This window comes from Cetorhinus maximus, chromosome 1 (assembly GCF_964194155.1).
Source record: "Cetorhinus maximus chromosome 1, sCetMax3.hap1.1, whole genome shotgun sequence".
NCBI lineage: Eukaryota > Metazoa > Chordata > Chondrichthyes > Lamniformes > Cetorhinidae > Cetorhinus > Cetorhinus maximus.
This window is the reverse complement of record NC_135879.1, coordinates 129934934-129948611: the sequence shown is the minus strand read 5'-3', so window position 1 is coordinate 129948611 and position 13678 is coordinate 129934934. Positions and strand designations below refer to the sequence as shown.

Sequence of the window (13678 nt, the reverse complement as noted above, 5' to 3'; positions counted from 1 at the left end):
ATGTCTTCAACAAAGATCCACCTCCAGGGTTTCAGCCTCTCCTTCTGATATTCCTCTCCCCTGGATCACCACATGCATTCAAGCTTCGCCTTCCATGTACTCTCTCAGATACTCAGCCATGCCAACAGAACACCACTGCGTCACAGGCCCATAGTAAGGAGTCACCCACCTTTGGCTGTCTCCTTGGATCTCGTGGCTTCTCGCAAGCCCATTTTGCTTTTATTCAGTTCCCCATCACTTTCTCTCATTAATTTGGAGCCTTTTCCTTTGCTCCTTACTTTCAATTCCACTGAACAGGACTGGTTCAGATACCTGTTCTTTTCCCTTGACTTCACTGTTTTCCTGGGACATTCTTCTGCCCAACTTCCTGATTTTTGGGGCCTTCTGTTTTCCTTTGCAGCTGATCCCTTTGGCTCCCTTCCTACCTGCTCTGGTATGCCCCTGCCAACTGAAATCAAACTGCTTTTCTGTTTACCCTGCCTCTGTGGACCCCCTGTTGCTAGGTAGCAGCAGTTTTCCCTACTTTGTTTTAACTTCCCTAAACCACTAACCCCCACCTTGAATCACAGGTCTCCGCTTCAAGATCATAAAGCCTCATCAAAATGCAGGTAATACAAACAAACCCACAGACTTGCAAGCAACATTCTAAAGTGACCAAAACCCACGTTTCCCCTTTCTTGCCACACACATACAACATATAAATTAAACTTAAACTTAAAGCTACAACTTAAACGTAAAGCTATAGCTTATTCCTAACACTCACCAATATAATGTTATGACCGGGATGGGAGGAGTGCGCGCATCATCAAGCCCCACTACTCTGCAGGCTGTTCCATTAATTTAAATGTTCAATTTTCTCAAAGAAATGGCCAATTGTTTACCTACGCTTCTAGTACCCAGAAGAAAAAAGACTCTGACCAGGCTTCTTTCAAAAAACTCAGAATGATTAATTTATTATCAAACAAAACTCCTTTAAAAAAGTGTAACTTAGCTAACCTTTTTAAACTTCCCTAGCACACATGCACAGAAACACATACACAGACAAACAAAAGAAAAGCAGGTTGTCTCTGCAGAGTCAGGCAGATGGAAAAAGAAAAGCTTTCTTAGAAAGAAAAAAAATTAAAATTCATGGAGGTTCAATGCTGGCGGTCTCAAGCTCCCTCAGGTGAAGACATGCCTCTAGATGTCGGGAAGTTCACCAATGCTTCAGTGTGGGGGAGGGTATAGCTGAACTAATTCTTCCTGTCTCAGCTAGCAAGTTCAAAATTATGCAGACAAACTACACTCAGATAATAATTATCTGGCTGCAGTTTGAGAATGACACAAAGCAATGAGGGAGAGAGAGCTAGTCAGAGTAGCCTTCTGTCCTCAGCCTTTCCCCAACAAGACTGAAAGCAAAACCACAGGCCTAAACTTAAAAGTTTACCTCTGCCATGTGATTGCCTTTTTGTCTTCCAGCTTTTCATTAATTAAAGGGCTTGGCAGTTCAAAACAAAGAAACTTCTTCTCAAGTAGGTGATTTCTTGGAAGAGGCCTGCTTGTTGATAGTTCCAAGGTGAACTTATGACCCTGTTAAAAAAAGTCTAGGGCAGCCTCCATTGCCCTTCCATATTTTAAAAAGTAAAATCCAGTTTAAAGAGATATGATTCTAACAACAAATATAACTTATTTAAAGCTAACTCTAGTTCCTAACAGTGTTCACTTGGGAATAGCAAAGTGTAGAGCTCATGCACATCAATCTGTATGATAGCCATGTAAAGAAAAGTATCATTTTTTCTAATATTACTGTGCAATACTGTGAAGCAGGCTTGTGGGGGCTGTCTGTGTGACTAATTTAATTAAACTGAAGACAGTCAGACTGCAAGGTTTAAATCATCAAAGGGTTAAGTGTAAATGCAGGGATTTTGAAGTGGAAATGAACAAGCCAAGATAGGATACATGTAAATAGAACATGAATAGGAATTTGCATTAGGAGATCTAATGAGGAGTTGAGATTTTAGCTGTTGAATTTCAAAGAGAAACAAAATGCAATTTTACAACTGGCAAAGATCATGAATGAATAAAGCAAAGTTATTAAGTTTATTTTTCCTGAAAGTAGTGGCCATAAAGACAACATAAAAAATCGTTATATTCTGGGAAAGGTAACTTCCAAATAAAGTTAAGAACAATGGGTTTAAAGATGAAAGAGAAAAAACACATTTAAAGAAAGCTTGAAAGCTGTATGGGGTGTATGGCCATGTGATCTTAAAGAGTGGGCTGGTGTGAGGACAGATCAGTGAAGTAAGCAGCCTCTAGTCATCCCAGGGAAGTGTTTGATTGTTCCAGAAAACAAGATTTTGTTACAAGCCTTGGATTTTCCTTTGTCGAGTGAGAGGGAAAGAGAAGCCTGTGAACCTCCGCTATAGCAACAGTGGGTGCCTTGTGGTAATATTACTGGATTTTTTTTATAGATTAAGAATCAATAAGGAATGTTGCCTGGAAAAGGGGGTTTATTTGTGAACCTAGCTAAGTAGAAATCTCTTGGGAAATATTACAAGACTAAATTTAACTGTGTAACTGTAAACCTGTGTGTTTGAGTTTTCTTTTCTTCTGTTGGTAAATATTTTAATTTAATATTTAAAATCTCCAAAAGTGGTAGTGGAATCTTTACTTCTGACTTCAGCACACTTACTTTCTCATAATAAATACAAATTGAAAATTGTTGTGATAGATTGACCAAGTTTCTCTTTGGGATTTGGTCAGCCCAGCAGTTATCACCTGCTATATCATAACAGCCAGGAATTTCAAAAGCAATTCAAGACATCATATTGTCATGTCATACTTGTGCAGTTAATGGCCAAACACACACAGAACCTTTATTTCCACCTACTTTTCCAGAATAGATCACAAGTTTCCCAAAGAGAGATCTAAATAGTATTCAAAGTGGAAACCAAACCACCAACCATGGTAGAAGCAGTGGTGACACCAATCTAACAGCGATTTGGTGCCATCGACAGAACACCAAAGGGAAGAAATCGGAAGAAGACTTCTTCAAAGGGAGAATCAGAAGACTTACCTTGGTGAGAGACACACTGAGAATTGGTAGTGATGTCAGCATCAGGCAAGCAGTCCTTCTGCAGCCATTTGCAAATCTTGAGGTGCATTGAGAGGTCAGCATTGGGAGTTATGGAAAAAGCAATTCTTGAGGTATCAAGCAGCATCAGGGCTCCATGCTAAAGAGCAAAAACACCAGGTTGGTGCATTCCTGTATGTAGTGAGGCCTGTTGCTGAAGATATCCTCCTGAGACAGGGAGTAGGAAGAGAATTCTGGAGATTTTTAAACCATCCTGAAAGCATTCAATGCATACTTCAGCTCAAAATGGAACTTGTAATTGAGCGAGTGTGATTCAATTAGAGATTCCAAAGGCTAGGGAAATCTATTGGAGTGTTCTTTACAGACCTGTATAGGCTAGTCTGTTCTTGCTTTAGAACATAGAAAATAGGAGCAGGAGTAGGCCATTTGGCCCTTCGAATCTGCTCTGTCATTCAATATTATTATGGCTGATCCTTTATATCAACGCCATACTCCCACTCTCTCTTCATACCCTTGGTGTGGTGCATTGAAAGATGACTGCATTGTTGTCCTATTCTGCAATGAAAAGCTGTCAGATTTTTTGCAGAAAAAGACGACTTAACACTCAAGCAAATGGTTCAATACTCTAGACAGGCTGAACTTCGAGAGCAAAATTAGGCCATAATCAATGGAAATACAAAGGCTTTAGATGAGTCTGTTCATTGGGTAGGCCCAAAGGCAGCTTCCTGCCACAATAGGGGAAAGAACAGGGAACCTTTTAAAGTGCCCATGCTGTGGTGCTAAAAAGCAGCATGGGAGATAAGATTACCCAGCAGGGGGCACAGGTGTTTCCAATGGAGAAATACAGGACATTTCAAGCAGTTCTGTAAATCTAAATATGCAATTAAAGGAAGAAAACAAGAGCATGTCTGTGGAAAGCAGACAATCCAGGAAATTGAGAAGAAGGAAAGAAATGACAATGAAGTAAAGGATCAAAAACAAAAATTTTGGCCAGTTGCTTTAGAAGTTAAAGGCTTTAAAACTGAGTTCAAACTTGATCTTGAAGCCAGTGTTACAATACTGGCTGACCATTTGGAATGGCTTAAAGCAGTAGACATCCAGACATCAAGAATTAAATTGCAAGGCCCAGGTAGTATGGATCTTCAAGTAAAAGGTGAGATAACCACTAACAAGGAGTGAGAGATTATCGAGACCCACTATATCTTACACAATCGAAGCACATCTTTGCTGAGCAGAACTGCATGTGTACAACTGAATCTTCTGGAAAAGGTGAACAATGTTCTTCAGCAGGACAGCCAGGTACTTTCAGAGAGGAATTTCCAATGTTGGGTGACAAACTGGTGGATTTCAATTCAGCAGCAGCTGGTGAGGCTTATTCATTGAGCAGGGGGTCATTCTTTATCACAAAAGCACCAGCCACTGGACCACAGGAGGAGATTGTATATCTCTCAGTTCTTTTCATAGACAGGCTAAAAGGCACGGAACCAGAAGGCACTGAAAAAGAGAGTGACCATCTATTAAAGGGGCTTCTAGATTCAGCCCTGGAGACTCATTCCATTGTTGTAGATGATGTAGCCTTACCTTCTTAAGCTGACACCATCATCCCATTGCCTACAGGGGAGCAGCCTCACGCTGAAGTAAGTGTGGCAATGTAACCACAGAAAGTGCAAGTAGTACCCTAGTAGTACCCTAAGTGTCGTTGTGAAGTTGTATTTTCTTCATATCCTACCATATCTACAGGATTTTCATCATTTTTCTTCTCATCTTCCAGATTTATTCAAATCTCAGATATGGAATAGCTTTTTTGTCCTCAATGCAGCAGTGAATGATACAGTTGTGTAATTCTTCATCGAGGATCAAGATACTTCATTTTCTCAGGCCTTTCTCCAGTGTGCTAAGAGGGAGCAGAAGATTCCAGAGAAAGTGCTAGTTTGTCTTCTTCCTGTTCAAGCGAGTGCGATCATCCATGTCCTGAAGCCTTCTATCTTGAATCAGTCTTTCATTGAAAAGATTTCATGACCTTTACAGTTCAGTTATCATAGAGATCACAGCCCAGCTACCAGTAGTTGTGGAAAGCTGCTATCTCACTTCGCCAATGTGTTTGTCTTCAGGGAAAAGATGAGTGACTGCATATGTCCACAACGTCCTCTCAGACAGCTGAGAACACTGTGGGAGATTGAAGCCCTTTATGACAGTGGTTTGGAGGGGGGGGATGGATAGAGTTGGATAGAATCTGTAACAGTACAGGAGGTTTACAGAAGTTCGAAAATATGATGTAAATAGTTTAAGAAAATAGTTTAAGATTGTTATTTAAAAGTTCAGATTATACTTGGGCGGAGATGTAGAATAATGAGTTAATAGTTATGGTGATGAGATACTGAGGAGATAAGATGGAATGGTTTGTACAAGAGAAAGATGTAGTTTCCTAGAAGCCTAGAATGTACTATAGTATAAATTAAGGAGTTTTTGAAGAAACATACCAGAGTTAGAATTAAGGCACTTGTAAGTACTGGGAAACCTTCCTAAACCAGAACAGGTCATAAGTTACCCGAAGAGAAATCCAAATAGTATTCAAAGTGGAAACCAAACTACAAACTCAAGAGAATGGGAATAGAAAAAGTAACAAACAGCGGACTATTTTTCTTTTTTCATGGAGCAAATGGCCCTTCAGCTTCTAGGTCACTAGAATTGTGACAGCTGAGCTATTTTCAAATGAACATAATTACGGTCTGACCGACATGTGATACGTCTAACAGCAACGTGGTTGATTCTTCCTTGCTCAGTTAGGGTTGGATGGCAAATAATAGTCTAATGACTGACCTCCATACTCCAACCCACTACTGCAACTTTAATACAACACAGTATTGTGTGGCTCTAAAAATGAACAATGTCAATTTGTCACATGTGGCAAGCATATTGGACAACACTGACCTAGAAGAACAAGGGCAACAGATGCATGGGAACATCACCACCTGCAAATTTCCCTCCAAGTCACACACCATCCTGACTTGGAACTCTATTGCCATTCCTTCACTGTTATTAGGTCAAAATCCTGGAACTCCCTTCCTAACAGCACTGTGGGTGTACCTACAACAGATGGATTGCAGCAGTTCAAGAAGGTGGCTCACCATCATCTTCTCATGGCAATTAGTTGACAGTGATGCTCATATTTCAAGAACAAATGAAGAAAATAAAAATGGAAGTACCGCCTAACCATTTTATTGGTAGGTGAGGAGATTTATGCTTGAGGGAAATACATCCCGAAAAAATCGCTACAAACTGGTAAATGGCAGGTTCATCCCAGTTACTCAAAAGTTATTTTTTCCAAATTTCTAATCAAAGGAAAACTTTTAGGCCAGGATTTCCCGGTTGGCGAGGGGGGTGCGGGGCCCGCTCGCCGACGCGTAAAATGATGCGGGATGACGTTGGGCGGAACTCCCGATGTCACCCTGCCCCATTTAAATTTTCAGGTAGGTGGGGGCTCATCAGAATCAACTATGCACCCAATTGAGGCCATTGACAGAGTCATTAAACTAATTAATGGACCTTCCCATCCAACTTTAAGGTTGGCGGGCAGGCCAGGAGCCCCGGTGGGAATTAGAAAAAGCATGAAGCCTCATCCGCCGGTGGGATGAGGTTTCATGTAGGTTTTAAAAGATGTAATTAAAGTGTATTTAAACGTGATGGACCTGTCCCAACTCATGTGACAGTGTCACATGAGGAGACATGTCAGGGAAATTTTTTTTTTTACTTTTCCGATTTTTCATTGTACAGCCGATCTCCCTGAGCAGCACTCTCGGCTCAGGAAATCCGCACCCCCCCCCCCCCCCCACCCACCTGCACATTGAGCACATAGAGCTTCTTGGCGGACGTCATGCTGGATGGGCTTTAATTGGCCCGCCCACGTAAAATGGCGGCGCACCTCCAATTGGGGGTGCCGATCGGTGGCGCACCTCCGCACACCCGCTCTTAAACCTCCCCCCCAATGGAGGGAAAATTCTGCCCTTAAAGCATGGTCATTATTACTATAAATGTGGCAGCCAATTGGTTCACAGCAAAGCCCCACAAAATACAAATGAAATACTAGATAATCCAACTATTTTACCTTTGATGGTATTGGATGAGGGAAGAATGTTAGTCAGAACATCAGGACAGCTCTCTGCTCTTCTACAAACAGCATAGGATGGTTTACATCTACCTCTGCAAATGGATTAACGTTTCATCCAAACAATAGCACTGCCAATCTCTGTGCACTCTTTAGGTGCTACAGTCACATCAGCCTTGGTTTTGTGTTCAAGTTCATAGTGCTTACACCCACTACTCAGTCCAAAGCAAAATGCTGCCAACTGAATCAAACCTATTTTATCATGCTAACTGCAACCGACTAAGTTGTCTGATCACCTAAGATCAGAAAATGAATCTTGGTCCTTCTTGGTCCATAAGAAACTGCTTTTCATTGCTTTAAACAGCAGTCATTGGGCAAACTCAAAAAGGATTTTAATACAGTATTTATATATTGTATTGTAACACTGATGCACAGATTAATGGTACGTTACACATTGCAATTCACAATTGTACTTTTTTAACAAATCAAATTCAACAAATCAAAAACATCACCAAGAAGTTTTGTTACCGCCCCCTTCCTTAGTGGGATTGAATATGTAGAGGAAGGAACTTACCACAGACAGAAAGACTAGAACTTATTACTTTCCAACAATGTGCTGAAACGACAATGGCAAGAATGGTCCTCATGAAAATAATAACAATTGCTCTGGCTGTTTATATTATCTGTTTGTCTGATTTCTTCCCCCCATCTGAAGGTAAGAACCACAGATACAGTAAGTAGCTTATTTTTTACAAAGATTTATCAGTACTGAAATCATGGCCCCTCTGGTGTAATAATGAGTGACACTGCAGAGAGGATGCTTTCAGTTATAGAATGAATAGAACTGCTCTTTTAAAATTGACACTTGTATTCAAAGATGTATTGAGCTTTTATTCCTGTCAGGTTTTAATGAATTATACACTGCAGGAAAAGGATATTTTGTCAGCAAAGGCATTTTATGGCTCAGTTTGTGTTTTCCTTTAAAATTGACACAGGTTAGATTTTCAGTAGTCAGTTTCCAGACTAGAAAGCATTTGATGCCACATTTTTCTACAATTTTGATAATCCCCTGGTGAGGTAATTGCAAATCCTAAATCCTTCTGTGTTCTTTTCAGATAGCATATTCTTTTTATAGAGTGTACTTTTGCTAAGTTCTGAAAGATTATTTAACTAGACAGTAAATTATTTTTAGCAGCAAATTCATCATTACATGAAATGGCTTGAAAGTGTGTTGGCAATGCAGTTTGCATACGTGGACTACACAGCGCTGTGATGGATGCAAAGTAATGTTTTTCAATTAAATTAGCTTTTCAGAAATACCTAAATGAACAAAATTTAACATTCATATTAACCATTATGTATATCAAAATGTACTATAATTTTGTAAATCAGTATCAAAGTGTGTTGACAGATTTTCTTGTGGACTTTGATAATGTTGACAGTGAGGTATGTCAGTATTAGGAAATGAAATACTTTCTTATTTTTGAACAGCGTCAGCATTGAGTGTTTTCATGCCAGGCATGCAACACAGGGAATAAAGCTGGGTTTATTTTCTCCCAACATTGTTATTTAAGCCCAATCCAAAGAAGGCACAAGAGTAAATATTCCATTTCTCACAAAAACTATCTTGTGCACCTATAAATCAAACTACCAGTTTAATGTTACTTGTTGCCAAAATATGTTTTATTTGCTATTGACTTGCTTTCACAAGGAAATGGACACATATTGCCCAGATTCCTCCCACTAAGGATTCTTGGAGCAAAACAGACCATCATCCATTCTACTGGATGTAGGCAAAGCCAGTTTCCAGAAGTAGGAATACATTCACCTGATATGCTCAATTACCAAGATAAAAGAAAAATACTGCAGCTGCTGGAAATATGAAATAAAAACAGAAAATGCTGGAAAAACTCAGCAGGTCTGACAGCATCTGTGGAGAGAGAAGCAGAGTTAACGTTTCAAGTCCGCATAAGCCCCATTTGTACTATGTTAACATCTGGTAGGTTGACTGATTAGTAGTTTAGTGACACAAGGTCAGATATAGATTATTAAGCTCCTTTATTTTGCAGTCAGCAAATGAATATTTAGAGTAACATTCCATTCAACCTAACCTCAGATAGTAAATAGCAAAATCATAAACCATAGCATCTGGTTCTATTTAGTGATTAAATTTTGTTAGCAAACAAACTCTTTGAAATAAACAGATAGGAAAAGAAGTTGGGAGAAGGAGGGGAAGAAGGAAAGTGACTTAAAGCATGGGGACCTCTGCCTTCATAACACATCTTAAATGGGAGGAAATAGGAGTCAGGGACAGTGGGTGGATGGTTAAGAGTGGATGAGGAGAGAATACAGGGGTTGACTGAATAGTTCAAAGAGAAAGAGCCTCTTGGGACTCTTGGGAAGCTGTCATGCCCAGCTTCAGGATTTATCTTTTTATCTTTTAAAAAATGTACTCTAATTTTTAATTCTTGCACAGTACATGACAAATTGAAGACCTGTGTGGATAGCAACACACTCATTCATGTTATAGGAATTTTCCTCATTTGAATGCAGAAATAACCAGAAAAAACTGCAATTCTCAGAAATTTCCCATGCCTCTATTTGCTGCTTCTGCAACCCCAACTGGAGACCACAGTTTGGAAACTGTTAGCGTAGAGCCTGTTGTGGGATCGGAGAGTAAGACAGCTAATTCAAAATACAAAACTGCTGTCTGCTCTTGTGGCCAGTGTTAAAATGACTGGTTCAATTAAACCTCCAGTCATTGGTAACCCCTAAGATGTTGAAGGTGAGAGATTCAACTAGTGTCATTGATGGATAGAGAGGGATTGCTGGATTTTCTGTTGTTTGGATGGTCATTATTTGGCACTTATATGGCGCAAATGTTACCTGCAAGTCTGGCTGTTTGCATGGGTTGCTTTGTTGTTGGAGAAATTGTGAGTAGAGTTGAATACTGTGGGAAAGAAGGCATATGGAATGCTCTCCTTCATTGGCAGAGGTATAGAATATAAAAATAAGGATATAATGTTGGAATTGTATAAAACACTGGTGAGGCCACAACTGGAGTATTGTGTGCAGTTCTGGTCATCACATTACAGGAAGGACGTAATAGCTCTGGAGAGAGTGCAGAGGAGGTTTACAAGAATGTTGCCAGGGTTAGAAAAGTGTAGCTACGAGGAGAGTTTGGATAGGTTGGGGTTATTTTCCATGGAACAAAGAAGGCTGAGAGGTGACTTGATTGAGGTGTACAAAATTATGAGGGGAATAGATAGAGTGGACAGGATAAAATTGTTTCCCTTGGTGGAGAATTCTAGAACCAGGGGACATAGATTCAAGATAAGTGGCAGAAGATGTAGGGGGGACACGAGGAAGAACTTTTTTATCCAGAGGGTAGTGGGTGTCTGGAATTTGCTGACCAAGTTGGTGGTAGAGGCAGAAACTTTAAACTCTTTTAAAAAGTACCTGGATCTGCACCTTAAGTGCTGTAAGCTGCAGGGCTATGGGCCGGGTGCAGGAATGTGAGATTAGAAAGGGTACCTGGGTGTCCTCAGGCTGGCATGGACAAGATGGGCTGAATGGCCTCCTTTTGTGCTGTAACTTTTCTATGGTTTTATGGTTCTAATGTCAGAAAACAGTCCCACCCCTGACCTTATGAAGGTCATTGATGAAGGAGGTGGAATTGGTTGGACAATTCCCTGATGAATTGCTGCATCAATGTTTAGCCTGCAATAACTGCCCACTGATAACCATGACCATCTTCCTTTGTGTCAGTTATGACTTCAGCTACCTGAGGGATAGCTTCAATTTCCAGTGATCTTAGTTTTGCTAGGGACCAAGCTTGATGTACACTATGTTGAAGATTGCTTTACTGTCAGGTAAGCTACTTTCATCATTTCTTCAAGGACAAAAGTGGAAATAAAATGTTACTCAATAATTCCATTGTATTTTTAATTGCTGAATGCAAAGTAGGACTATTGATGCTATCAAATTTGACATTTTTGGTACATGTGGGAGAAAATTTCATTTGGGTAGTGCCATTTTGCTCATGGGCATACGCATTACTGGTTATCCGCATGACCTGCATGAGTTTCCTCATTGATATCATTGTCAAACACTGGGCAGGGAGTGAACCAAAACATTTAGGAAGGACAGGCAAAAAGAGGTGGTGTGACGTTGTTAGTTAAGGATGAAATCAGTGCAATAGTGAGAGAGGATATTGGCTCAGAAAATCGAGATGTAGAATCAGTCTGGGTGGAGCTAAGAAGCAACAAGGGGTGGAAAACATTAGTAGGAGTTGTCTATAGGCATGTAACAAGGGGGCTACAATAATCATGAGTAATCATGGTACCATTACTCAAGAAGGCTAATAGGAATAAACCAGGTAATTGCAGGCCAGTGAGTCTAATATCAGTGGTAGGGAAACTATTGGAAAAAATTCTGAGGGACAGGATTAATCTCCACTTGGAGAGGCAGGGATTAATCAGGGATCGTCAGCATTGCTTTGTCAGGGGGAAATCATGTCTAACAAATTTGCTTGAATTTTTCAAGGAAGTGACTAGTTGTGTCGATGAGGGTAGTGTTGTTGATGTAGTCTATATGGAATTCAGTAAGACTTTTGACAAGGTTCCGTATGGGAGAATGGTCAAGAAGATAAGAGCCCATGGGATCCAGGGCAATTTGGCAAATTGTATCCAAAATTGGCTTAGTGGCAGGAGGCAGAAGATGATGGTTGAAGGTTGTTTTTGCGATTGGAAGTCTATGACGAGTCTGCGGGGATCAGTGCTGGGACTTTTGCTGTTTGTAGCATAGATTAATGATTTAGATATGAATATAGAAGGTATGATCAATGAGTTTGTAGATGACATGAAAATTAGTGGTGTCGTAAATAATGAGGAGGAAAGCTACGGGCCAAGTGCTGGAAAATGGGATTACAATAGATAGGTGCCTGATTGCTGGCACAGACACGATGGGCTGAAGGGCCTGTTTCTGTGCTGTATAACTCTATGACTCCACTACTGGCTGCTTCCAGGGCATTGATGTAGTCTACCTAGCTCTGACAGAAGCAAGGCTGCATGAACAGATTTCTATCCCATGATCACAAATGGCCCATCCATCAGGGCCAGTAGGCTCTAGGTCTCATTTCAGCCTTGGTCCAAACCTGAACAAAGAGGTGAATTCAAGAAACAAAAATAAAAATAAAAATAGCTGGAAAAACTTGGCAGGTCTGGCAGCATCTGCGGAGAGGAATACAGTTAACGTTTCGAGTCCGTATGACTCTTCATCAGAGTGAATTCAAGAAGCGAGTTAGGAGTTGTTGCCCTTGACATCGAGGTAGCATTTGACTTAACGTGGCATCAAGGATCCCAAGCAAAATTGGAGTCAATGGGAATCAAAAGGAAATCGCTCTAATGCCTGGAGTCATACTTAGCATAAAGGAAATGATTGTGGTTGTTGGAGGTCAACCATCTCAGCCCTTTGATATTACTGAGGGAGTTCGCCATGGTAGTGTCCTTGGCCCAACTATCTTTAGCAGCTTTGCCAATGGCCTTACCTCTAAGATAAGGTCAGAAGTAGGGATATTCACTGAATTGGAGATTCTATGAACCTTTAAAAAAGGCAGACAGATCCAGAAGTCCTGCCCCCATTTCCGGCAGATCAAGTGCATTTGCCTGGCATTTTTTCTGGTAGGGGAAAGGGTGTGAAGTGCACAGGCAAGAATTACAAATCGGCTAGGCCATTTGAACTCAGTGAGCAGGAAAGCAGAAGTGATTTTCGCTTTAGGAGCGGCCTTAATGTGCAGTGTGTGTTTCACAACTGTATGGTGAAGATGTCAATGCTCTTGGAGGGCAGATAAGGTATGTAGAATGGTCAAGCTACTAAGTTATTTAAATCCCTTGCCCTTTAAAAATGGGAATAAACTGCCTGCCTGTGTCTGTCAGAGTCATAAAAATCTGTTCTAGCAGATTAAATAGGTGTTTGTTGACTTAACCCTAAGTGCTATCATTACAGCATTATTACGGCTTGACTGATTTCCACAACCTATTGCTATCACAGTGGAGGGGCTGTAAGTTCACAGTTTGATTGAGAGCTCAAAGAGGTTATGAAAGGAGTAACTGACCTTGATGTGAGGTTATGAATACAAATGTTTGTTTTACTAAGGGATTAAGCACTTGAGGATATTTAAATGTATTGAACGGGCCTTCATGAATGTTACTTTTTTATATAGTGAACTCTATAATAAATATTTTAAACTTTATTTTATTTTGTCTCAACATGGGCCAGAATTTTACATTGCAGGATTTGGTGCGCAGCCAACCCGACCTCACATGAAGTCGCATGAGAAAACATTGGGCATGCGTCCCAACGTCATTGCGTCATTGTGTCATATTACAGTCGGTGGGCATGCATGGGAGTTGGAAGTGCACCCACCAACAATTAAACGGGCAATTAAGCCCATTAAAAAGGCAATTGATTGAAATTTTACTGGCCTGTGCGATTTTGTG

At 40.5% G+C, this 13678-nt stretch overlaps 1 protein-coding gene across 7 annotated transcripts in view; it reads left to right on the top strand.

Moving 5' to 3' along the window:
* Positions 1-7726: 7726 nt before the first annotated feature.
* Positions 7727-13678, top strand: part of LOC144683384 (uncharacterized) — a 110981-nt gene continuing 105029 nt past the window's right edge. For 6 of the 7 annotated variants that reach the window (XM_078546387.1, XM_078546394.1, XM_078546377.1 and 3 more), the window contains exon 1: positions 7727-7911. In XM_078546387.1, the coding sequence (XP_078402513.1) occupies positions 7806-7911 (106 nt within the window). In that variant the 5' untranslated portion in view covers positions 7727-7805. The remainder of the gene's footprint in view (positions 7912-13678) is intronic. The other variant, XM_078546360.1, reaches the window with a different exon arrangement.